Source organism: Pongo pygmaeus, chromosome X (genome assembly GCF_028885625.2).
Source record: "Pongo pygmaeus isolate AG05252 chromosome X, NHGRI_mPonPyg2-v2.0_pri, whole genome shotgun sequence".
Lineage (NCBI taxonomy): Eukaryota > Metazoa > Chordata > Mammalia > Primates > Hominidae > Pongo > Pongo pygmaeus.
In genome coordinates, this window is record NC_072396.2 from 45,680,921 (window position 1) to 45,708,546 (window position 27,626).

At 36.4% G+C, this 27,626-nt stretch overlaps 1 protein-coding gene across 16 annotated transcripts in view; it reads left to right on the forward strand.

Annotated features, from left to right (window-relative positions):
* Positions 1-27,626, forward strand: part of KDM6A (lysine demethylase 6A) — a 234,187-nt gene that overhangs the window by 137,132 nt on the left and 69,429 nt on the right. For all 16 annotated transcript variants that reach the window (XM_054470663.2, XM_054470666.2, XM_054470665.2 and 13 more), the window contains exons 6-8: positions 8,008-8,128; positions 22,652-22,706; positions 25,375-25,409. In XM_054470663.2, coding sequence (XP_054326638.1) covers positions 8,008-8,128; positions 22,652-22,706; positions 25,375-25,409 — 211 coding nt within the window. The remainder of the gene's footprint in view (positions 1-8,007; positions 8,129-22,651; positions 22,707-25,374; positions 25,410-27,626) is intronic.

Here is a 27,626-nt window from a genome sequence, read left to right on the forward strand (position 1 = left end):
AATTCTGTGGGAGTCCAAAGGAAGGTGATTGAGTGGCAAAATGTTACAACTCTGTCATATACCTATTGGGCACCCTGAATACTTATTACAGAACATTTACATATGCGTTGACAATGATTTTATATGGTTTCCCTAAAGAGGAGGCTTTATACCTGGATGGTTTTTCCTAGTATCCTTTTTCTTCCCTCTTAGCTTTTGGTCTTGTTGGCTTTTGATCATGTGTGGAAGCACTGCTTTGTTAGAGAATACCTGTGTGTATATAGTGTATTATAATGATCACTGGTTTTCTTTGTAAATCTTAGGAAGGTATAATTGATTTTTATGAAGAAGCTTTGTAATTTTATTCTCTATTAAATTATCCTAAATAAAGCCTCCTAACTTCATGTTCAGTGTATTGTATTTAAAACCAAAAATAGATTAGGACTGTTTTAAAATCTTTCAGTTTCTTTAATAGCCTACTTACAGAATTCAAAATTCTAAACTTCTAGAATTAGAAGTAGTCTTAGAGATAATTTAGTTTTTCTCCCTTAATTTTGTAGATGGAGAAAGCAAGGGGGTGTGTGTGTGTGTGTGTGTGTGTGTGTGTGTGTGAGTCAGTATTACATAACTGTTGAGTGGCAGAAGCAAGCTTATGCTCATAGTCTCCAATCAAATATTTTATTGTACTCTGTCCCCAGGTTTTAAGATTGATAGGTGGTTATTATTTAATCAGTATTTGTCATTGTTCACTTGAGCACATTGATATAATCTTTATGGCCAACTAGAAATAATTTAGGTGAAACCTGAGGGGAGGAACTCTTCTGTTCTACCTCATACCAGCCAGTTTTCACATACCTATGGCAATTTGTAAGCCTCTCTATGTACTGGGGTTAAGAACATAAAATTAGTAATGAGGTGAACCTGTCAATAATTCAAATGTTGATTGCTTTAATAAGCATGTGGCCATGTTAAGTTAGCAGGCTTGTAGCTGTGATTCCTTATCTACATATGATTTCTATATTTTTCAGTTGACCTAAGAAATGAAACTTAATGATATAAGGACAATGCAATGTCTGCATTAATAAGTGCCCCCTGCTCTGTTGATCCTGTTCTGGTTACCATCATTTTCTCATGTCTTGAGTTTCAATTCTTATAGCTGCTTCCTAAAATGATACATCTCACACCCTATCTTATGAATTCACTCTGGCTGTGTTTTTCTCTTGCTAATCAAATGTTCTTTCACAAATTTGACTCACATTTTTGCTTCAACTTGCCATTTCTTTAACAGCTATAAAATTAGAAAGTATGGGGTAGGTGCTTGGTGATAGTTTTAGAGTACAGCCTTAATTGATTGGAGCTTATTTAGGTTAAAACTACTTTTGTGTTTTATTTGTAGATACTTACTGATTACTGGGATCAGGAATGTTTTAGTCACATGTCAGGTTCTTTGGGATCTATTGAGAAATGTTTCTGGGGATGAGTATGGGTTTTTGTATTGTCAGCATGAAGAATCTGCCTATGATGTTTCAGAGTGTTGTAACTCTGGTACATTTATAATTTAAGTAAAATTTGATATTTGCTAATTGTGTCTGTTGGCATTTGATGAGGTTAAGCATTTTATGATAATGTGTGTGACCAACGTGTGTCTGAGTTGGTAACTTAAAATATTGAGAGCAATTTTATTAACTATAGTGTTACTGTTAACCTATTGTCATGTTATGCTACTTATTTTTTATTTCAGAGTTGATTTTATTGGTCAGCCTCTAGATAGTTCAATTATTTGGTCAGTTTTTCCAGTATCAGTTGCAGCCTTTTCTTATACAGAGGAGTCCAATCAACTGTTCCATCCTCATTGGACTTACGGTAACAGCTACGCTGTTATTTTACTCAGTAATCTGGGACCAAACTCAAAAGATGTCCAGAAGGATAAAGGAAGACATAGAAGCAGAGTGTAAAATATATGCAGCAGAGTGCTAGAAACCAGTCTCTAAAAATCCATTCCTTTACATGTGCATGCATGCAAGCCCCTGCATTCACTTGTTCTTATTCATTAAGGTGGCTCATTGCTAGGGGATACCTTGAACTGAGCTCCTTGCCTTTGGAAGGAAACCTATATCCTAGGGTGAGAGTAAGTGAAATACAAAGCAAGGAAAAGTTAGGCTAAAAAAAGATAGTTGGGGGAAAAAATTAAGTCAGTACAGTAGAAATCATTCTTCCTTGTATAGCTTATAGCCATCCCTCTAAATATATCTTCCTAAGAATCCTTATTAACTATCTCTGTCCTGTAACCTTTTTCCTTCTTTCCATTCCATTGATCAATATCAGAATGGTCTTATGGCAGCAAATGTAAGAGACACTGTGCTAGAAGCATAGGGTTTTGGAAATTAAGCCCCCAAATATAATTGACAGGCCTAATAAGGAAATGTGATAATTATTACTTTGACATAAAAAGGGATTAGGAGAATGAGGTAGAAATGAATTCAGAAAGACAGAAATATTAACAAATTACTAGTAAAGTTTTCTTTTTTGTTTTCTCTTCTTTTCTCTTTTGTTTCTTTTCTTTTCTTTTTTTTCTGAGACAGGATCTCAGTCTGTCACCCAGGCTGGAGTGTAGTGGCACAATCACGGCCCACTGAAGTCTCAACCTCCCGGGGCTCTAGTGATCCTTGTACCTCAGCCTCCTGAGTAGCTTGGACTACAGGCTTGAAGGCTTGAACCACTATGCCTGGCTAGTTTTTTGTATTTTTTTTGTAGAGATGAGGTCTCACTGTGTTGCCCAGGCTGGTCTCGAACCCCTGGGCTCAAGCAATCCTCCTGCCTTGGCCTCCCAAAGTGCTGGGATTATAGATGTGAGCCACGGAGCCTGGTGTAAAGTTTCTGTAGGATTCATTTTCATAGCACTGTACTAGTCACAAGTGTTCTTAGGGGTGTAGGAATTTCTGCTCTCTTGTATAGTCACTGCTTTGGGTTCAGTAAAGAAAAAGAATAGTGGTTTTAATGATGTTCTTACAGCTTTTTGATGGAACGAAAGAATAATGCAACATAGACCTAATGCATGGTGATACCATTGATGCTGTGGCTTGTCTAGCATGGAGCCTGGCAAACATTGTATTTTTGAGCTATCATGATACAAACATACTCTTATATTTCCATTGAAATTAAGCAGTTGATGTTAACATGTTTTGAGTTTATTATATATACTTTTATTTTGGAAAATAACTAGCAGATTTAAGGCAGTTCTGATAAAGTTACACTTAAACAGTGATACATAGATTGCCAGATAAATTTTGGAAGGGCTTTGATTAATTAGGCTTCAGGGAAATTGTGAATAAAAACATAAATCTTGCAATAGGGTAGGGGAAAGAAAATAATCCCACTCCTGAAGTGATGAAATGAAGAGTGGCTAGAGAGGAGAAAAGAACCAGGACAGGTGATATATTAGCAACTGTCAGTGTGAATAATCCAGGGTATGACATTTCTAATTTAGCCTCACATTTAAGGTCATTTCTGATTCAACCTCAAATGATCCTTCTAGCCTACTGCTCCCTTAAATATTAATATATTCTTTGTGCCAGTCACAGTGTATTAACGTTTCCCTGAAAACATCTTAAGCATTTTTTTTTTTTTACATATGTGACTTTTGCCTTCTTCCATCTCCACCTTTTAAAATCTTACCTACCTGTCCCTTACTTCATCAAATGTTTCTAATTATTTAGAAACAACTTCTGAATTTCCTAATATATATGTATATCTGTGTTGTGTATGTATGTGTTATAACTAAATTAGAGCTAAAATATTCTTTTATTAGTATGAAAATTTGTGGAATTAGTTGATTTATCCCTTCATATATCTCTGTGAGAAATCTCTGGTTCAGCTTATTAGCCTCAGAGAACTTAAAGTTTTATTTATTTTATTTATTTATGTATTTATTTATTTGAGACAGAGTCTCACTCTGTCGCCAGGCTGGAGTGCAGTGGCACAATCATGGCTCACTGCAACCTCTGCCTCCTGGATTCAAGCTATTCTTCTGCCTCAGCCTCCCGAGTAGCTGGGACTACAGGCGCGTGCTACCACGCCCAGCTAATTTTTGTGTTTTTAGTAGAGATGGGGTTTTACCATGTTGGCCAGGATGGTCTCTATTTCTTGACCCTCATGATCCACCCACCTTGGCCTCCCAAAGTGCTGGGATTACAGGTATGAGCCACCATGCCCAGCCAACTTAAAGTTTTATTATGTGTCTTTCCAAATGTACTGGAACTGTGCTAAGAATATTAATACTGTTATATTTACTATAGTTTTAGAGGAGGCTTTAAAAATGACTTTGTAGAAGTCTTATTAAAAATGACCATTGTGAAATATATTCAGCACATGTATATGTTTTTTGTAGGTAGTGTTATTGAGGTTTTAGCTTTATATCATTTTCTTTTTAAAATGGTTAACAGTGGCAAACATTAAATGAAAAAAAACTTTAAACTGAAAATCTATAGAAACTATTTTGATGATATAAAAACTATATTTTTCAGATTTTAAGAAAAATGCCAATGATACCATGCAGAGCAATGTGCATTTCTTTTGTTTCGTTAGAGAATATGCTTTAAGTATTTGAAAACTATAAACCTTTCCAGGGAATTGTATCATGAAAGTATTTATGGTTTCTGGTAGCTATTTCTCATGTTCTAAAATTCCGTCCGTCAGAATTCTGAGGTTACAGAAATTGAATGTGTTAATGATTTAGTCTAGTTTGTGCCATAGAGATCATGTTCTGGCCACCTGCATTTTGGTGAAATATGAATGCAGTAAGCTGATGACCAAAACTAGAATGTAGTCTGAGTGTGACCTATTTTCTCTACCTTCCCACTCCCTCAACTCTAACTCTAAACTCTTAACTCCAGATCCACCTTCCCTTGTACTTCCTTCTCCCCCTCCCCCAGTGTTTTTATTTCTTATTTATTTACTTATTTGTTTTTCTTTGGATGGAGAAACCTGAAGATGCACACAGGAGAGGAACATGGAAAAGTTTAGAAAAGGAAATGAACTTACATGTTTGAATAATGTGTTTTGTGTTAGAAGAACTGATCAGTAAAGAAGTCCCGTCAATTAACTGTAAATGTGATGGCACCAGTAAACATCTATTAAATTTAAACCCTTTGCTGTATTATTTTAGGATATTAAACATAGAAGAGAAATATAGGCCTCAAGGAATACACTTGGAAAAACTGGAGACAGCACACTGATAGGTAGTGAATGAAATGATTTGATTGTAAAGTAGACCTAACTGCTGGTTTACACTAAGCAAAAATTGTCGTTGACCAGTTTGGGTGGTGTGTCTTGACGATAATAGTGGGTTTAGAGGGGAGCAGATGAATCAAAATATTATAGATCAGGAGAATTAGTAAGGAAAAGCAGTGAAGTCAGGATAACCAGTATTTAAGAATTCCTGAGATAAGCCAGTTTATAGCTGAGGAGGAGCAATAATAGGGGCAGAAGAAGAAATGGAGTTGAATAGGTACTGCTCACCCATCTTAAGTGCAACATGGAGATTTTATTTATAGTATCATAGTTGTTAGGCAATCACAGGAGTCACACGTTTGAGGGAATATGTACAAGCCAGAGCAGAGCAAGGAAAGTCCTTAAGGAGACTATTTCAGTAATCTAGTAATGAGATACAGAAGCAGAAGATTGGGTCTATAAGGTTTTCGATTAGAGATAAACTTAGAAAGAACAACGAGGAGAACTTTGATTTTATATATATAGGTTGCACCTTGTCCTGGGCACTTAATAGTCTCTAAAGAGTAAACGTAGATGACTACTGTTATTTGGAACATGTGTTTTTGCTTATAGATTAATAGTGTGTTTTTTTACCCCAGTTTGTTAGACATAGAGAACATGTTAAACCCATGTTTCTTTGCGCCCATGTGACATTGTGAACTAAGTGGAAAAGATGTCTGTGCTAAAGGCACCCATGGAATAAAACATATCCACAAATACTGTGTTTAGGGAAAAGGCTAGAAATAGAAAGTGAGAGTAGGAAATATTGCACCTGAGGGGCTGTTATTGTACTGTGTTCTTTCTCCTTCTCTTCCTGACATACCCTTTGTTATACCTTTTTCCTTTCCTGAATTCTTTATTATTTCTTTATTTCTTCTTTTCCACTTTCATTCTTTTTCGTTCATATCTTTGACTCAGGCCTGCCTGGGTTTTTTATTGGCATGTGTGGACATTGCTTATTTCTGACCCATTCCATTAGAGAGTTTTCTGGTCCTATAAGGTAAGGTTAAGAAGCATTATCCATAATTTTATTATTATAAAATATAACATACCTACAGAAAAATGCATAAATCATCATTGTATATCTTAACATGTTATAAAATAAACATTCATGTAATCACCACCTCCGTCAAGAAATAAAATACTGCTATCACCCCAGAAGCTTCTAAAAGTCTTTGTATACCCTTTCCCAGTCACACCATATGTTTTAATTGGCACCATTTATTGCTGCAGTTGTCCTCGTCCTAACCCTTTTGATGCCTTTTCCAAACATGTGACTTGCCCCAACCCCTAAGTGTACATTGATTAAGTAGGAAGCTGCCTTTAAATGAGAATGGTAATTTACCACAGTTTTTGCCTGTCAGTCCTTTAACTCTCCTCTCCTGCCTCAAAGCCTATATACATCAGATAATAACACACATACCCCACCTACTTAAAAATCCACCTAACAGATGGATACCCAGCTCCCCTTCGGAAAAAAGTTAAGTACACGTCATAATCAGGGTAAAGGTGTCTGATGCCAGACCTGTGTTCCACCCCTCACTGCCATCTGCAATAAACACTACCTTTTAGGACTCTTAATTTTATAGCAAAAGTGTACATAACCATTCACATCTTTTTTGGGAAGTAAATGTATGAATTGATGAAAGTAAAGTTACTAAATACATGAAGTATTATTTTGCTCTATTTTGTGGCTATGATGTTTTGAACTATTTTATACAAAAGATTGTTTTTGTTTTGAAAGCATCTAAGATTCTAAATAGCCACTTTAAGGTCTGTAGGGGTAGAGATAATTGATTAAAAGTTTTGCAAAGAATATATTAGCTTGTGCTTGGAAGAAGCTTTAAATCATGTAGAGGAACCTAAAATTATACTGAATATACTGTTATATCTGATATAACCTTCAAAATTCAAAGTAGACATTTTTCTTTGTCATTATTTTAATATTTATTTTTGAGTAGGTAATACAGTCACATGATCAAATTAAACTATATAATAATGTATTCAATGAAAAGTGTTTCTTTCCCCAACCCCTGAACTTGTTCTATTGGTGATCAAAACCTTTTATAAAAGATACAATGTGAATTTGGGGCAAAGATGAACTGATAGACGAAAAAAAGTGGAATGGAATAGAGAAGTAGACCTACACAAATATGGGTATTTGATTTAGGACAAAGTAGCAACATAGAGTTTTGGAGTAAGGATGGTCATTTCTACAAATGGTGCAGGTACCATTGGATATCAGTTTGGAAAATATGAAGACTGTCTCTTAACCGCACATAGTGTAAAAAATAAGGTACAGATGGTTTGTAAGCCTAAATATGAAAGACAAAAATGTAAACTTTTAGAAAGAAGACTTATTTTTATAGAGTAGACCAGAAACAAGATTAATCCCATATCCTTAAAAACTTTCCTGTCTGCCCCACCCTGTTTTCCCCTAGGAAATTTCAGAAACAATGAAATCAGTTATTTCTACTGATAATTTGATTAAACCATGAAATACTGTCTGTTTGAATAATTTAGAATAAATTCAACCTATCTTCCCCTTTATATCAAATTAGATTATATACATTTAATTATATAAAAGGTCCATGTGCCCCTTTTCAATTTTACTTTTTTAGAATTTATTAACATCATTTTTATAAAACCAACATTTCCTTTAAAACAATATTGCATAAAACAGAAGTTTCAATGTACTACCAAGCAAGAATTCATGCACGTGTTAAAAAGTTAAGATATCTTATGTCTATATTCTTTCAGGGCAATTAAAGCATTTCAGGAGGTGCTTTATGTTGATCCCAGCTTTTGTCGAGCCAAGGAAATTCATTTACGACTTGGGCTTATGTTCAAAGTGAACACAGACTATGAGTCTAGTTTAAAGGTAGGTTGTTGGGTTTTTTCAAGATACAATGTTTAATTTTGTGTTTTTTTTGTTTTTGTTTTTCTTAAATATTAGAGCATTGAGAAATGTTGGAATTTATATTGGCACTTTAAAAGAAAATTTGAAAATTCAGGTGACAGAACTGTTTATCAACTGTGAAGTAGAGTTTCAAGGTACAAAGTAGTTATGCTAAGACTTCCATGGTAACATTATACAATTACACTTAAAAAAAAATAGTTTTAACTAAGATCTGTCATCAGGAAAGGGTGAAGGTTTCAATCTGTTTGGATATGTAAATAACTCCTAGAAATGATTTGCCACTGTAGAGTTCAGAACCAGCTGAATGGTTCTGAGTGGATGTTTATCTGTGACCCAATCATTGACCCTGTTTCCATGGGTCTCAGTACTTCTACCAGCAGAAGCACATCTTATATTTAAATTAGAAAAAAGAGTGTTCTCTGCAAGGCATTTGGACTGTTGGTTTGTGAGCATAAACATTGTGGGAAAAGATATGTTGTTGATTAACTTCGTATCCACGGAAATGTGATATTTCTCCAGTTTTTAATTCTTCACTGAGTTTTTTATGCTATCTGAACCGTCAATTTAGGTCTTGCTGGGCTTTTTCTGAAAATAGTGCTTTCCTGCCCAACAGAGGAATTATGTTTTGAAAGGAGTAGCAGTTCTAGGAAAAAGTTTTAAGTTTTTGTGAATTTATGATTATTGTTTATAATGGTTGTTGTATTCTGAATCTCCATTGCAGACTATCTTGATTCTAAAGGAGGGGTGTTTGGGGAGATAAAGAATGACATTCAAGTAGATTGTAATTTGAGCTCACTAATAAGGAACTACTGAAGGTTAAAAATAAAAAAAAAACTGTACTCAGGAGTGTCTAATTGTTCTAGATTTTTAAAGTAGAAAACTATGCAAGTACTGTTTCTACCTTAATGAGTTAAAAGAACAATATTGATGATGTTAAAGAGAGAGGGAGATACAACCAAAAATACTAAAAACAGTAGATTGCGAAGAATTTAGATCACACAGTGGTTGAAGGTAAGTGCAGTCGAGGAATAGGTTCCAGGGTAAGTGCAGGTAGTGTGGAGAATGAGGGATGCCTGGAAGTTACCACTTTTCCTCAAGCTTAGAGTAGTAGCATTTCTGACACCATACTGTGGGACGTCAGTGGATATGAACTGGAAAATAAGTTTATAAAGCTGCCTCACATTTTTTTGCAGTTTCTATTAGCTATCAAAGACTCTTAAAATGTCTTATAATACAGAATAAACATTTAAGCATTTCACATGCTTATTATGTTGCAGAAGTGTTTTTGGTAGCAGCTTGGTAAATGTTGCTTAGGAAATACATTTGAAGGGAAAAGCAATCAGATGTGTCCCAAATTATGGAATGTGACTGTCTGTGTATCAGTACAGTGATACCCTAAGTAATTCTAAAGATGCAAAATTCCATTTAAATGAAGGTGGCGATATTTAAAATCTCCTTTAATCAAGGGAAACAGTGTTTCATGGCCGATTGAAAGTGTTCTACTTAACTTAAGCTCGGTAGGAACATTCCTGCATACCACTTTTATTTGTTCAGGTAGAAAGTCTAAAAAGTCAAGTCATGGTGATCTTAGCAAAATTGCCTTAAGTGAGGGCAGCCTTCTTTTGGGGGACTTTTACCTTTAACAAGTCCATCATATTTCTCGTCCCTAGAGTGTGAAGGTTTCATTTGATTTTTATCTCATCCTGACGTTGGCTTTTTCGCCCTCTCTCTAGTATTCCTTATCTAAGAAGAATTTGGGCATGAACATTTTTAGTCAAAGAGGAGGAGGTATTTTAGTTTATTACTAAAGTGCTTAGCATTCAGAATGAGTGAAGGTAGGAATAGAAGGAATGATATCCCCCTTTAGGTGGTTTTCCATTTTTCTAATACTTCACCTTCATCTGGATAAATGTGGAACCTCTGATGGCTTTTCCACAACATTAAGCTGTTTTCTAGCACAGTGTGTTGGTATAGATGCTTTTTAGGCTGTAACCTCAAGGACTCCAACTCAAATTGGTTAAAATAATTAAAAATATGCTCCTATGTGAAGTCTAGCCTTCAGGATTGGTTGATTCAGCTGATCTAAGGTTTCATCGAGGATTCATTTTCTTCTCAGTTCTGTATTGGCTTTTTCTAAAGGCTGGTTGCTCTGTTTGCTTAGTGTAATGCTGGCATATAAGTGCATAGTAAATGATGATGATCATTTCATGTAGGAGAAAGATCCTGGTTGCCTGTTGATCTCTTCAGAAATACTTCACCTTGCATTTTATTGGCCAGAAATAGGCCACATGACCATTCCTAATTGATTTCTTATCAAAGGAGATGTGGTTGCTCTTAGACCAGTTATGCCCAGTCTTTGAGAATTGTTCAAATCTGTAAGTAGTTGTTATCCAGTGGAGGGATAGGGTGGGTAAAAAGGATATTTTGGTATGGGGAGTGGTGTGAACAATCTGTCCGTTACAGATCAGATCTTCTCTATCCCATTTCCTTTCCCTCTGCCCAAGTATGTATAATACTTTTTGGATGGTAAACTATTTAAATAAAATACAGCATATTTTCATAATAGATTCCTTTTTTTTCACCCACACATGAAGTGAATTGTAGGGCCTCCTGTTGTGTTTCTGTCACTGGTGATAACTTTCTCACAAAATGTGGCTCTGAAATTCTGTGTTGGTGCTGTGTAAACAGCTCTCAGAGCAAACCAACTTGGTTTTCAAAACTTTGACCCTGCCGCATATCTTCGTGACCTTGAGTAAGATTTCTGACTCTTGATTTTCTCTGTCTGAAGAACTAGAATAATTATACCCACCCACATGATTGATATAAAGATGAATATATGTGTGTGTTTGTTTTTATATGTGTGTAGTTTTATATCACTAGTTTTGGGGAAACAGGTGGTGTTTGGTTGCATGGAAAAGTTCTTTAGTGGTGATTTCTGTGATTTTGGTGCATCCATCACCTGAGCAGTGTATACTGTACCCAGTGTGTAGTCTTTTATCCCTCACCCCCTTGCCCCTCTTCCCCCTGAGTCCCCAAAGTCCATTATCTCATTCTTACGCCTTTGCATCCTCATAGTTTAGCTCCCACTTCTAAGTGAGAACGTGTGATGTTTGGTTTTCCATTCCTGAGTTACTTCACTTAGAATAGTGGTCTCCAACTCCATTCAGGTTGCTGCGAATGCCATTATTTCCTTCCTTTTTGGCTAAGTAGTATTCCGTGATGTATATACCACATTTTCTTTATCCACTCATTGGTTAATGGGCATTTAGGCTGGTTCCATATTTTTGCAATTGCAAATTGTGCTGCTATAAACATGTGTGTGCAAGTGTCTTCTTTATGTAATGACTTCTTTTCCTCTGGATAGATATCCAGTAGTGGGATTGCTGGGTCAAATGGTAGTTCTGCTTTTAGTTCTTTAAGGAACCGCCACACTGTTTTCCATAGTGGTTGTACTAGTTTACATTCCCACCAGCAGTGTAAAAAAGTGTTCCCTTTTCACCACATCCATGCCAACATCTGTTATTTTTTTATTTTTAAATCATGGCCATTCTTGCAGGAGTAAGGTGGTATCACATTGTGGTTTTGATTTGCATTTCCCTGATCATTAGGGCTGTTGAGCATTTTTTCCCTATGTTTGTTGGCCATTTGTATATCTTCTTTTGAGAATTTTCAATTCATGTCCTTTGCCCACTTTTTGATGGGATTATTTGTTTTTTTTTTCTTACTGATTTGTTTGAGTTCCTTGTAGATTCTGGATATTAGTCCTTTGTTGGATGCCTAGTTTGCGAACATTTTCTCCCACTCTATTGGTTATCTGATTACTCTGCTGATTATTTCTTTTGCTGTGCAGAAGCTCTTTAGTTTAATTAGGTCCCATCTACCTATCTTTTTTTTTGTTGTGTTTGCTTTTGGATTCTTGGTCATGAACTCTTTGCCTAATGTCTAGAAGAGTTTTTCTGATGTTATCTTCTAGAATTTATATCTTACAAATAAATAGTTTCAGCCCTTTGTTGTATTTGCTTTTGGATTCTTGGCCATGAACTCTTTGCCTAATGTCTAGAAGAGTTTTTCTGATGTTATCTTCTAGAATTTATATCTTACAAATAAATAGTTTCAGCCCTTCTTTAGTCTCAGTTATCTATCATGTAAAACAACCAGAATTGGGGGCCAGCATAGATACTGTTGGAGAAATAAATGTTCCTGTCTTAGAACTTAATCCTTGTATTTTTGTCCCTCTGCCCATCCTCAGAAATGTGAAGCTAATGCTCAGCAAACTTTATAATCATATGGCGTTATTTTTACATTAAATTGACCAATAAAGATTTTATGTGTTTAGTGAGCAGTGGAGATACCAATTCTTAATTTGTGAACTAGTTTAATATTATCTGAACCAGAGTCCATTTCAGGGTGACAGGTATTTTGTTGTTTTTCTTCTCTGCTTTAGCTAATATCCCCCAAGGTGGGTTTGGTTGCCTAGTTAATGCCATACAGCTAATTCAGGATTTTTTTTTTTTTTTTTTTTTGAGACGGAGTCTCACTCTGTTGCCCAGGCTGGAATACTGTGGTGTGATCTCGGCTCACTGCAACCTCCGCCTCCCACTTTCAAGCAATTCTCCTGTCTCAGCCTCCCGAGTAGCTGGGACTACCAGCATGCACCACCACACCTAGCTAATTTTTGTATTTTTAGTAGAGACGGGGTTTCACCATATTGGTCAGGCAGGTCTTGAACTTCTGACCTCAGGTGATCCACCTGCCTCAGCCTCCCAAAGTGCTGGGATTACAGGTACAAGCCGCCATGCCCAGCCTAATTCAGGACTTTTATTTCATTATCGTTTAGTGATATTAATGACAGTTACTTATTTTCAGTATATATTTGAAGCAGTGTGCTACCATTACTTCAACAAAAGGATATTACTGTTGACAAATAGTTTTATATAATGCCCCTAATTTTCACATCCTGGCAGACTATTAAAATTATTTCCTTCATGTGAAGAATAAGATACAATGACACCCTTATTCTTCAGTCAGTTAATGCCTGTACATCTATTTAGTGAAGCTTATATAGGAATTTTCCCTAATGTTTACATATTTAAATATTCCTAAAATATGTCAGCTTAGAACTCTTTTGGGATTTTAAAGGTAGGTAACTAAAAAGGGTGCCTTTTTTATGGAAGCCTGTAGATCATTGGCTGAGGTGCCAATTTAAGTCCCGTTTTATAATTTGGTATTTGAATATGGTAAGTGCTGATTGAAGGGGTTAATGTGAAAGGGATAGGAAGATGAGAATTATGGAAACAGTAAATGTTTCAAAGGAAATGGGTTGAACTCAAATGAGACTTGTGTGTTAGCTTGCCATTTTACTGGGTGTTGGTGTTTCTTGAATGGGTAGATAAATAAAATGGAAGAGGCTATAAAATGAGAAAATGCCTACTTATAGAACAGGCTGGAAAATTTGAAGAAAAGAAAAAAAGCTGGTTTTATTCATCATCACTTAACAATTTTTTTCTATACAAACTGACACTGCAGTTGTTTTTTCCAGATGGCTCGGTTCACCAATTCATTCAGTATACTTGCCATCTTATTATACTCGACACGAAACTTCTGAGTGAAGTAGCAGTTCCACTGTCTTTGTACCATACTCTTCTTTAGGAACTACTTCATTTCCAGGTGTCTCATTTGATCTTCTACCCTGTATAAACTCAGGAATTTTATTGTAATATTTTTGATGCCAAGATATTTAGGCAGAAGGAATACATGAAGACATGATCATGTATATGTACCTCCTTTTAGAAACCACTTTTGAAATCTGAAATGCCTCCTGTCTTTTATTATTTTATTCTTGTAGAATGCACAGATCATTTGTTTCATATAATTAAAATATTGTGGGCCAGGCGCAGTGGCTCACGCCTGTAATCCCAGCACTTTGGGAGGCCAAGCGGGTGGGTCCTCTGAGGTTAGGAGTTCGTGAACAGCCTGGCCAATATGGAGAAATCCTGTCTCTACTAAAAAAAAAAAAAATTTAGCTGGGCGTGGTGGTGCGCCTGTAGTCCCAGCTATTCAGGAGGCTGAGACAGGAGAACTGCTTGAACCTGGGAAATGGAGATTGCAGTGAGCTGAGATCGCACCATTGCACTCCAGCCTGGGCAACAATAGCGAAACTCAGTCTCAAAAAAACAAAAAAAGATACTGTGAACTTTCTGTATTTACAAAAAAAGATACTGTGAACTTTCTGTATTTTAGAAATACTTGCTGAGTTTGAATGCTAGCTATTAAATTAATTTTATCCATGCCTTATGTTTCTAGAATATTTGTAATGTTTCTTTATTGACATTTTAATAGTATATTTTTGTTAGTTCAGTAGTCTGAAGATAATGAAAGTTTAGGGCTGGGCACCATGGCTCATGCCTGTAAACCCAGCACCCAGCACTTTGGGAGGCTGAGGCGGATGGATCACCTGAGGTCAGAAGTTCGAGAGCATCTTGGGCAACATAGTGAGAGAGAGAGAGAGAGACACACACACACACACACACACACACACACACACACACACACACACACACACACACACACACACACACACACACACACACACACACACACACACACACACACACACACACACACACACACACACACACACACACACACACACACACACACACACACACACACACGTTTGTTAGTTCAGTAACCTGAAGATAATGAAAGTTTAGGGCTGGTCTCGGTAGCTTATGCCTGTAATCCCAGCACTTTGGGAAGCTGAGGCGGGTGGATCACCTGACGTTAGAAGTTCGAGAGCACCCTGGGCAACATAGTGAGACACACATACACACACACACACCCGCCCGTCTCTTAAAGAAAAAGTTATTATTTCTCCATACTTGCTCTGCCCTATTTCCTTTATGATGCTCAATAGCTCTCACCTCTTTCAACTGGCATTTTGAAAATTTTAATCTTGAGTGGTTTGATTTGAGAGAAAGAATGGAGGAAGGCATCTCACTCATATGACTCAGTTTTCTTAGGGGATTAGAAAAGTTCTATCCCCTCGCCACCCCCAACAGCTTGGAATAGTTGGTGGTAGTTATAAAACTATAAGATTTGGTGTTTATCCTGAGATTTGGCTTAGAACATGGGACCGGGAAGGGAAAGAAATTCTTCAAGAAAGGATCTACAGAGTATTGGCATATCATGGAAGCTGCATTTGTAGACTCTTCATAGGAATTGGTTGGGATGTAAAAATGGTGAGGCCTAATCGCTGTTTTTTGGTACTTTTTTTTTTTTTTTTTTTGAGACGGAGTTTCACTCTTGTTGCCCAGGCTAGAGTGCAATGGCGCGATCTCGGCTCACTGCAAACTCTGCCTCCCGAGTAGCTGATTCTCCTGTCTCAGCCTCCCGAGTAGCTGGGATTACAGGTGCATGCCACCACGCCCGGCTAATTTTTGTATTTTTAGTAGAGATGGGGTTTCATCATCTTGGTCAGGCTGCTCTCAAACTCCTGATCTCAGGCGATCCACCTGCCTTGGCCTCCCAAAGTGCTGGTTGGCCCCCCAAAGTGCTGGGATTACAGGCGTGAGCCACCACACCCGGCCTGTACTTTTTATTTAATGGATTTCCTCGTGCAGTAACAGCAACACCACACAGCAACAGCAAACTAAGTTTGGGGCCAGATCCACAAATTAACGTCATTTTTCATTGCTACCATATTTAACATTTAAAATGCTTCACTGAGGCAGTTCTTAATACATATTATTTTTGGATAAACCACCAGGCAGATACCAAAAAATATTAGCACACTATTCTGATCATCTTAAGAAAAGAAGAACATTCTTTTTTAGTATTGGTTACACTGTGTATTTCTTCCTTCAGTATAACTGTTGGTTCTTTATACATAAAATTCATATAGTCAGATTTTGCTTGGCTTTTTATGGTTAGCAGTAGATTGGATTATGATTGAGGAAACTGCAAGCCAGTTTATTTTCTTTGATTTAAATCTTCCTTTTCCTTTCAGTCATTGACAGTAGAACTCAGTTTCACCTGAGTGTAACATCACTGTTCCTTTTGGTAGAGGATGGTCATTGCTGTTTATTTTGTTTTCTACTTTTTCTCACTTGTAGAAAAAAATCATCCTTTCCCTGTTCTTTTCTCTTTGTACTACTCATCAGCTTGTACTTTACCAATTTCCTAGATAATAGTTTCTGATATGAGGCAACCTCCTAATTTATTTATCTGGCCACTTAATAATGCCTTCTCTATTTCACTCTGCCTGCCCAACTTTGGTTTTCTGTTTGATATTATTTCTGCCCTGAGTTCTATAACGTGCCTTCAAGTGTGAATTAGTAAAAGTGGCCGAAATACTTCAATACCTGCAAAATGGATGTTTGAAAAGTACATGGCTGCCCATATATGTGCAGTAACACCATTCTTTCTCTTTGAAACTGAGGAGTTAGGGTGATTCCAGGTTCCCTGTGTTACAGTTTTCTCTCTTCTAGTATATTTTAACTACAGAAGTCATTTCTAAAGTGATTTCTGGTGCTAACTTATAACAACTTAAGGGCGTTATAGATATTTGGTCTTCAAAGGCAGCTTTATGAAGCAGTCACTGTATTGTCACATTTAAAAAAAGGTTGTTTGGCTGGGCGCAGTGCCTCATGCCTGTAATCCCAGCACTTTGGGAGGCTGAGGCGGGTGGATCGCCTGAGGTCAGGAGTTTGAGACTTGCTTGGCCAACATGATGAAACCCCATCTCTACTAAAAATACAAAAAATAAGCCGGCATGGTGGCGGGTGTCTGTAATCCCAGCTACTCGGGAGGCTGAGGCAGGAGAATCGCTTGACCTGGGAGGCGGAGGTTGAAGTGAGCAGAGATCGAGCCACTGCCCTCAGCCTGGGCAACAGGAGCGAAACCCCATCTAATACATAAATACATACATAGATACATACATACATACATAGATACATACATACGTACAAAATTTAGTCGAGGGTGCTGGCGTGTGCCAGTAATCCCAGCTACTCCAGAGGCGGAGGCACAAGAATCGCTTGAACTGAGGAGGTGGAGGTTGCAGTGAGCCAAGATTGCACCACTGCACTCCAGCCTGGGTGACAGAGTGAGATTGTCTCAAAAAAAAAAAAAAAAAAAAAAAAAAGTTATGTTTTAAAAGCATATTCTACAGTGCAAATTTTTGCAGTATCCCTTTATAAAATATCATGTTCACCTTGTATTAGTTATTTGTGTACATATCAGTCTCAAATATGAGTACAAATTGCTCACTAGATAGAAATACCTTGGAAATTAAGTTGGCTCATATTCTGATCATTTTGTGTACATAGGTTAGATGCAAACTAGGACCAGTTTTTAAAAATTTCTAGTCAGTTGCATACCTATACTTTTGTAAAGTATGATAGAAATGAAGAGTTGGAAGACTAGGTAGGATACAGCTACAGGAAGAAAGATGAGCAAGAGCTGTAAGATAAATGGTTGCTCATAGGATGGATGGGGGCAAGGTAATGAATGTATCCTAGAGATCTTAAAGAGATTTATTAACTGACTTGATGTGGGAAGAGATTCCCCATTTACGGGCTCAGACCACTTTACTATGTTAAATAAAGTAGGGGATAAAGAAAGTAGCAGCTGGTTTTGGGTTTAGGAGGTGAAAAGGCTCTGAATGGCGATAAGTCATTTGGGAGTAAATTTATTTGGAGGTACCTGAGGGATATCAGATATTCATGCACACAGATATAAATCTGGAGCCAAAAAGAAGAGCTAGAACTAAGATTTTGAACATCTTCACTATACAGTGCGTTTTGTCCCCCACCCCCACCCCCCCTTTTTTTTTGTTAAAGAAATTTTTAGAAAAGACCGGCTGGTAAACTTCAAAAAAGAAGCCTCTTTTTTGAGCGAAGATTGTCAGGATTTGTTAGCTATTAGCAAGTCATTGGTATGCAGTAGATTCCCTCCTGGAAACAGTTGTAATAACCTTGTATTACAAAGAGTATCAGAACTGAGTTTTGAGGGCTTTGGGAGAACCTCAGTCAGATCATCTTGACCAGGAACATGGCTCACAAGCCCTACCAAAACTTAGCCGTTTTCAGTTCTGTATCTTATTTTAGAGACCACATTTTTAAAGTACCATGACGTCCTAGGGCATTTCCCATTTGTTTTAGGAATCAAGTTTGTTGGTTTTAAATTATACTTTTATTTTATTTTTTAATATTAATTTTATTTTTTTTGAGACAAAATCTCACTCTGTCGCCCATGCTGGAGTGCAGTGGGGCGATCTTGGGTCACTGCAACCTTCGCTTCCTGGGTTCAAGCTATTCTCATGCCTCAGCCACCTGAGGCGTGTGCCACCACACCCTGCTAATTTTTGTATTTTTAGAGGAGACTGGGTTTTGCCATGTTGGCCTGGCTTGTCTCAAACTTTTGGCCTCAAGTGATCTGCCCGCCTTGGCCTCCCGAAGTGCTGAGATTATAGGTGTGAGCCACCATGCCCCGCCCTAAATTCATAATTTTAGAAACGTGGCAGTCTGTAACAATGAATAAGAAAAAAAAAGATTTATCTTTGACATGCAGTAGTACCTGGCACACCTTTCCTTTTCTCACTTAAATGGTCATTATAACCCTGTTTTATAAGACTCTGTAAAAAATAACTTCAGTGGTTTCCTCAGCCTGAAGTAACTCTTTTCTTACTTTCCTCATCTATATCTTTTTGGATTCTATTATGGAGTTGTCTTTCCTGTGTATTCTCAGAGCAGGTTAAAATTTTAAAAATCCTATTAAGGCATTAATTTCAGTGAACATTGTATTCTGTAGATGTATAGTCATAGAAGCGTGCCTGGCATAGATAAAAGCTGGTTGCCAGAGTGTCAGTCCTAAAATGCCATGTGTCTACCTTAATTGGATATAGACAGCAGTATCAACTATACATACCTTGTTTATATAGTCTGAAATAAAGGTTTCTGGGGCAAGCACATAATTTAAAAACTTCAAAATAGATTAGTGTGGTTTAACTCTGTATATTAGAATAGCTTGCATAAGTTTTTTTCTGGTTTGCAGGTTGTTGCCTACAACCCACTGAATCAGAACATTCTAGATTGGTACTGGAATCTAGACATTGCTCCAAATTAATAACTTATAACTAAATACATCATTTGTCAATTGCAAAAAGTTATCCCATTGCTTGTTTTCGGGATTGGGAATATAGTTGAAGGGTTCTACAAGTAAAAAGATTCATGAGATAATCAGACTATATACAGCTAGAAATAAAACAATTTAAAGGGAAATAAAGTCTTGAAACTCAAGTTTTTTTTTCTCCCCCCTCCCCATAGAAATCAAGTTCCATTGGCTGTATTAGGCAAAATACTATAACATTATTTTGAAATATTGAACACGTTGAAGGCTTTTAAAACAAAAGGTGACTTTGGTGATAAAGATATCAACAGAAATGGTAATGAATCAACCTTGTGTTAAATTGGGCCAGAAGTGCTCCATAAAAAGAAAATCTGTATAACATTAAAAAAAAAGTCATAAGTAAATCTTCTTGCTTGGAAACTAATTTTCTGTAGACTGCTTTCCGCCTTCAGGTTTGTATATAGTCTTTGAACTGCAGAGGCCTCTTCTGCATAATAATTATTTCACACAGCAGTAGCCAGTTTCAGCACTGCAGTATTTCAGTGTGAGGCACAGATGTTTCCTAGCTGCCTCTGTTGGTTGCAGGGAAGGGTGCTGGATATTTTACCATGGTATTTTCAGGTTTGTGGGCTGGTTATCATAATTGATAGTCCTTTCTACTGGTGTATATATTAATAGGTACATCTATTTTGCATCTGGTTTAGGTCCTGGAAATGAGGCTTTGTGGTCATGTTATCCCTACCCCGGTTCTTCATCTCTCTTGAGAGTGCTGAACGGCATATCAGTGTTTTTCTTTATGTGGAACGGTGTTGTTAGTTTCTTATAAACACTTAGTAATTATTCTGTAAGTTCTTTCATTGTCATGGTGGATGTTTTTGAATGTGTATTCATTTGTGTTTTGTTTTTGTTTTTGTTTTTTTGAAACGGGTTCTCGTTTTTTCCCCGACAGGCGCCCGCCACCATGCCGGCTAATTTTTGTATTTTTAGTAGAGACGGGGTTTCACGATGTTGGCCAGGCTGGTCTCGAACTCCTAACCTTAGGTGATCTGCCCGCCTCGGCCTCCCAAAGTACTGGGATTATAGGCGTGAGCTACTGTACCCGACCAATGTGTATTCCTTTGCTGAGTAATTTTCCTATGTCTTCACTGTTTGGAAATGTTTGGTATTTCATAGTGTTGTGTGTTTGAAATGGTGCATCAGTAACTTGATTGCTGCTTTAAAGATTGTTTAATAATTACACAAAACATGGTCAAGAAATACTCCTGCCAGGTTTCATTGCAGAATCTTAAATTACTGATAGATGAAATGTAGGCTAGGCTATTTGAATTCTACATCTCTATACTTCCTTGTGGGGTTTCAGTGAAATAGTAAAACTAAAATATTGCCATATTGAAGGCCGTTTCTTCTCATTTCAGTTTGTACCCTTTGATGGCTCAGGAATGGTGGTCTGTGTTCTTCTATCTAAATATTTATGCTTACAGGACAAATTAGACTTAGAAATGTAGTACAGTCTGAATGTGTGACTACTCTTCTGCTCTTTTTGTCTAGAGGAAAGCAATTGATTATAAAGCATGCTTTGCTTTCATAGTACTCAAACGTTTTAAAATAGTCTGTTTTCTATTGCTGTGGTAGCACACTAAAGGGATGTTTGAAGACACAGTCTGCTTAGTGTAGGCCAAGGGGAAATAAAAGCAATTTTCAAAGTGTTCAAATGTTAGATTTTTTTCATTCAGTCAACTATGGCAAATGATTTTTCAGTTTTGTTTTGTTGACCATTGCATCCCTAGTGTCTGCATTGTCCTTAGGGCATTATAGGCTCTTGATAAATACTTGTTGGATAAATTAAACATTTAATATTTAAGGGTCACAGTCATTCTGTTAGTAATTTACCCATTCAGAAGATGTAATCAGCTTTAAGTTTTAAGAATATTACAAGTGTTGGTCAGCCTAATTATGCATGCACATCAGAGACTTTTATTTATTTATTTTTTTTGAGATGGAGTCTCTGTCGCCTAGGTTGGAGTGGAGTGGCACGCTCTTGGCTCACTGCAATCTCCGCCTCCCGGGTTCAAGGAATTCTCCCGTCTCAGCCTCCGGAGGAACTGGGACTACAGGCGCTCACCACCATGAACGGCTAATTTTTTATTTTTAGTAGAGATGGGGTTTCAGTATATTGGTCAGGCTGGTCTTGAACTCCTGACCTCAGGTGATCCACCCACCTCGACCTCCCCAAAGTGCTGGGATTACAGTCGTGAGCCACCGCACCTGGCCAAGAGACATTCTTGAGTGAATACATTAATAATAGCCAGTGTTCATACCAAATGATGTTTTCTAATTTTCCTCCCTTGTGACTTTTGGGTAGCCAACATCAGTAACTCTTTAGATTTTTGGATTGTGGATAGGAATGAATTTATTATGGTCATTTTTTTTAATGCTTTCCACTTTGTTAATTACTTTTAATGCTAAAAATTTGTGGAGGCTCAGAAAATTTGAATATATATTTGTAGGAATATTATTTAGAAGAGTTTAAAGAGATTTACTCATCTTTTTTAACTTAGAGTTTATACCAACTCTATTACTTGTTTATCTTAATTTATATACCTTGTTTAATGTTGATAAACTAGATATTAAATGTCACCCGGTGTTCTTGATGCTAATATGCATTCCTAAAAATTAGTGTTATGCATTGATGTTAACGTGCTTATATGATATTATTACAAGTGGATTCTATATTAGTGGTTTATTGTTGACTGGGAAATTATACAAATTCTATGCATATAATGTCACATTGTAAAAGGGCAGTTATATTTGGTAGGTGAACTTGGACACAGGCTATTTTAAAAGGCACTTAAGTACAGTGATTATTGAAAGATCAGTAAAGACAGAAAGTTTTACCCTCTATGACAATACTCATAGTGATTTTTTTGTTTCAGAAGTCCATGTCTCATTTTGAGATAAGCAGTGGTGTTCTGACAATACCATCAGACTTCTACTTGGATTTTTAAAAATAATGATATGTTCTCTAAATATTTAAACTGTTGTGTAACACTTCCTGTTTACTTGACTTAAAAATCTTCACCTTTTTCATATAAATAAAAATATACATAGGATGACTTGATAAAATTAATTCTTTTTCAAATTCTCCGTTCTCAGCTGTCTCAAGAAAATAACCCCACAGCATGTCAGTTGTGAGCAGTAAATGTTCAAGATATTTCTAGTTGGTAGGCTAGTGTATTTTATTTGCGTAGCATGTATTTATTATTATTTTAGACCTTACTTACCTGAAAAGTATCTTAAGATGCTTTTATGTGACTCTAAATTGAGTGCATTAATTTTCTCACTCTCGTCTTGCAGCATTTTCAGTTAGCTTTGGTTGACTGTAATCCCTGCACTTTGTCCAATGCTGAAAGTAAGTATTATTAAGTACTATAGTTTTCTACATGTATTCAGATCACTTCGTGGCAAATAACAATAATGTTAGTGATAAATTCTGTGCAATTTTTTCTTTTAGAATTGTTTAATGTAACTGTATTGGTTGCCATGGCTACTTACACAAATGGAACCTGCAAGACCAGATATTGTGAACAGCCTGTGTCTAAAATAGATAGGCCAGTGAAGTGAGTTGTTGAATTAAAAGTATCTTCACTAATAAACAAGATTGATTTTTTTCTGTTGTGTATTATATTGTAGATGACTTGGTAGGATTAAAAACAGGTTTTGCTGGTCTTTCAGGAAACATGAGTATATAAAGATTCTTATCTGATAGCTTACTGATTCCTACTGTGTGGGATAAAAATTATTGGTAATTATGAAGACATATTTGTGACTTTTATGATAGTTTTATATATCATTTAGAAAGTTTGAGTTGACATTTTTCAATTAATTAGAAAAGAATGCATTTACGAAGCATGTTCTAACAAAGTATTTTTTTCCAAACAATTATTTTCTGCTTCTATGTAGGTGTCTTTTCAAAAGCAGATTGGGTTGATTATATGTTTATCGATATGTATTTAGGTATATTTATTTAATATGCACTAAAGTATCCAGTAAAAAGGTTTAAGAATATTCTTTGACACTGAATTTCTTAAAAACCTTCTTACTTGAAAAATAAATTATTATTATTATTATTTTCTTTTTTTTGAGATGGAGTCTCACTCTGTTGCCCAGGCTGGAGTGCAGTGGCGCGATTTTGGCTCACTGCAAGCTCCGCCTACCGGGTTGACACCATTATCCTGCCTCAGCCTCCCAAGTAGCTGGGACTACAGGTGCCTGCCACACCACGCCCAGCTAATTTTTTGTATTTTTAGTAGACATGGGGTTTCACCGTGTTAGCCAGGATGGTCTCGATCTCCTGACCTCGTGATCCGCCCACCTCGGCCTCCCAAAGTTTTGGGATTACAGGCGTGAGCCACTGCGCCCAGCCGAAAAATGACATTTTTAATTGGTATAAGAAAAATCGAGCAATTAATGACAGTTTCAGTTATACAAAGGATTCTGGGTTTTAGAAAGTCAGTGTTTTGCTGTAAATTACTTTTTTGTTTTTGTTTTTTGTTTCATTTGGAGATGGGGTCTTTCTCTGCCACTTAGGCTGGAGTGCAGTGGTGTCAGAGTAGCTCAGCTGCAGCCTGGAACTCCTGCACCAAGCGATCTTCCTGCCTTAGCCTCCTGTAAATCACTTGAAAGAGTATAGAGAGATATTAGTGAAAAGTAGTCTTAGTCTTTAGAAATGCCCTAGGAAATTGTTGAATCAGCGAAAACTCTGTAGAATTTTCAATATAACATGGATTAAGAAATAGTATGGATTAAATCATCATTTAAGCCAGATGAATTATGTCATACTTTTACTAAAGGTAATTTCCTGTGAAAATCTAAAGGATTTTTACTTTTTTAAATGAAATTCAGGATCCAGTACTGATTAGGGTGTTTGTAGAATAAACGGTAGAAAAATAACAAATGCAGCAGTATTTTATAGTTTCTAATATAAGGTTAGATTTGAAAAAATTGACTCATTGGTTTAGTAATTTATAAAGTTTTAATTTATACCTTTTTCTTAATTATATATCCAGGTTATATAAACCATCTAGAATATATAGATGCTTAAAATTCTTTTCAAATTTGTTTATGAGAATAAGAAAACAACTGATTATCTTTTAATTCATTATGGTCTAGTACCTAAAAGGTAACTTTGGTAAGTCAGTTGAATGATAACTTTTATGGATGTCTCATAAATATCAAACTAAATATTTTGGTAAATCCTCATTTTATTCTACTCTGTTTAAATCTCAGTTGTAGATCATTACTCTTGAGAGAAAAATGTCTGCATAGGTAGGATGAGTGCCACATGGCATAAAACTGTTGAATTTGAAACAGTTTGAACCATCATGAGTGCTACAAGGTGGTTGGTCACTCAAACGGGAGAGCATATTTTCTATTTAGAGACTTTAGGCTATTACAGTTTAGTTGATTTGGATAGTTTACTTTAGACAGTCTACTTGATTACTTGATAGCTATAATAATGCCTGATGTCACAACAAATGTAGAGTACCTACTTCGAGCCAGTATTACTCTTTTCAACACCAGGCTACTTATTGTCTTTGTAAAACTTATTTTTCTTTGAATTTTTATGTCATCACTGATTTGTACTTTGGTTTTAATATTTTTTAATTAAATATTGATTTTACTCTTTTGACTTGGGATTCAGTTTTTAAATACTGTGTTTTGAAATGTGTAGATTATAAAGGTTTTCTCTCTTTGCTTAATGTTGCCATTTTGAACTTTGTAAAACATACATTCACTTGCTGTAGATTTAATGCTAATTTTAATAATTACATTGACAGAAATTTCATTTGATAATGACCAACAATGAATACATGTGGTTTCTTATCATGATTGTGTTCTTTAGTGTGTTTGTTTGTATATTCTATTTTAGTAAAAGCAAATAAAAGTTACGTTTTTCTATTACTTAAATCTATATAGTGTAGACTGTGATAATGTTTGATGTTTTGTTATTCTTACTTAATTTGCCCCAAATTCTGCTGTATTGTTACTGATTTTTTATTTTTCCTCATCCTTTGCAGTTCAATTTCACATTGCCCACTTATATGAAACCCAGGTAAGTATTTTAACTTATTCTGTTTAAAACAAAAGCCAACAAAAAGCATCACTCCTATCATGCTTTACTGAAATCAGAAGTGTACAGATAATTTAATGGAGTTCTGGGCGTTACTTCTTAGGTAAATTTTGTATTTTATACTCATTAAATGTGATCAAGATGCTGCTTAGTAAAACAGTTATTCCAAGGAGTGCTTGCTGTATACAAATGAATTCCATTTAATATTTTCCTTTAAAGTTGATCCATTTGCGGCTGGGCGCGGTAGCTCACACCTGTAATCCCACTGGTTTGGGAGGCCAAGGCGGGTAGATCACTTGAGGCCAGGAGTTCAAGACCAGCCTGGCCAACATGACGAAAACCCATCTTTACTAAAAATACAAAAAATTAGCTGGGCGTGGTGGCAAGCACCTGTAATCCCAGCTACTCGGGAGGCTGAGGCACAAGAATTGCTTGAACCTGGGAGGTGGAGGTTGCAGTGAGCTGAGATCTCGCCACTGCACTCCAGCGTGGGCAACAGAGTGAGACTCTGTCTCAAGAAAAAAAGAAACAACTGAACTTGATGTAGATTTGCAAGCTCAAATGGCTATATTTAAGATTTCTCTTATTCTTGATGCCAGATGCCTTCCTTTCTTTTCAGAATGTTTATAAATGGTTGTTGTAATGCGTTTTTTAAAAAATTCTTTTGCTTTTTCTTAAGACTGAAATAACTCTTCTATGTGTCATTATTGGAAAGGCATCAAGAGTCACCTCTTGATGTCCTTGCCATTAATTTCATGGCTCCTTCACTTTAAAAAACTTTTAAATTTTAGAACATCTTGGTTTTGTGTGTGTTGATTAATACACGGTCAAGATTGATACATCTTGATTTTGCTTAGTTGTATGATAAAAGTATAACACATTCGGAGGGGGGGCGGTTGGAGGCAAGGGGAGGAGGGAGAGCATTAGGACAAACACTTAATGCACGTGGGGCTTAAAACCTAGATGATGGGGTTGATAGGTGCAGCAGACCACCATGGCACATGTATACCTATGTAACAAACCTCCACATTCTGCACATGTGTATCCCAGAACTTAAAGTAAAATGAAATAAAAGTATAACACATTCATTTTAGGCAGTGGTATGGAAAATCAGGAATAAATTTGTATGAGACTCAAAATTAGGTCATCATAGTTTACATAAATTTTTAACAGCTTTTTAGGAAACAAATACTGTTGGTTTTTTTTTAATGCCTACATAATTTATAAGGTCTGTTTTGATGTTTTGGCCCAAGTGTTACAATAAGGCATATATGTGCCATGCAGAGTTCATACCCACCAGATACAAGATCCTGCTGCATCCTGTTATTTATATTGTTATAGGATGTAATCAGACAGTTTGAGATCATTTATGCTGGTGGTTCCCAAACCCAGCTCTATGGCAGAATTATTTGGGAAGCTTTATTAATCAGCTGTCATGGGGAGCTTTAAAAAATTAACATCAGATTCCTGGGTACCTCCACCCTCCCCATCCCCACTTTGCATCCCCATCCCCCCTCTACCTCCCCATCCCCCCTCTACCTCCCCATCCCCCCTCTACCTCCCCATCCCCCCTCTACCCCATACTCTAGTTTTTCTAGTTCTCTATGAGACCACTGGTCTGTCATTAGCTAAAGAAGCAGAAGTTTTTTTAACCTTCATTTTTAATGAGTATTTTTGGTGGAGATGGATGTCTGTTTATTTGACTGCTTTGAAATTCACAATACATTGTCTTTTGGCTTCCATTGTTTCTGATGTGAAGTTGTCTGTTGGTCTTATTGTTTAATCCTGTGAAGGTAATGTGGGCACAGGGCCCTCCTCCCATTGATTCATTTGATAAATTTTAATATTGATTAGATTAAACAAAACAAAAGAATAAACTCATGGCAAACAGTATATAATTATTAGGTGACACTGTAAGTATATGAAAGGATTAAAAAAACCTCTACTCCAGTGATTATAATATGGATTTTCATTTTCAAGTGAAAAATTAAGAGAAGCCAGATGGCCTGCTTACCTACCTATTAAAAGTTAGTTTTTATAGTTCCACCAATTTTTACCAATGGACCCTATTTATGAATATGGATTTAGGAAATTTAAGTGAGATGTATTTAATGGCTACTGTTATGTAAACAATAGTTCAAGGGAAGTTTCTCTACTTCTCTACATAGGAAGAAGTCTTCCCCACTAATAAATGAAGAA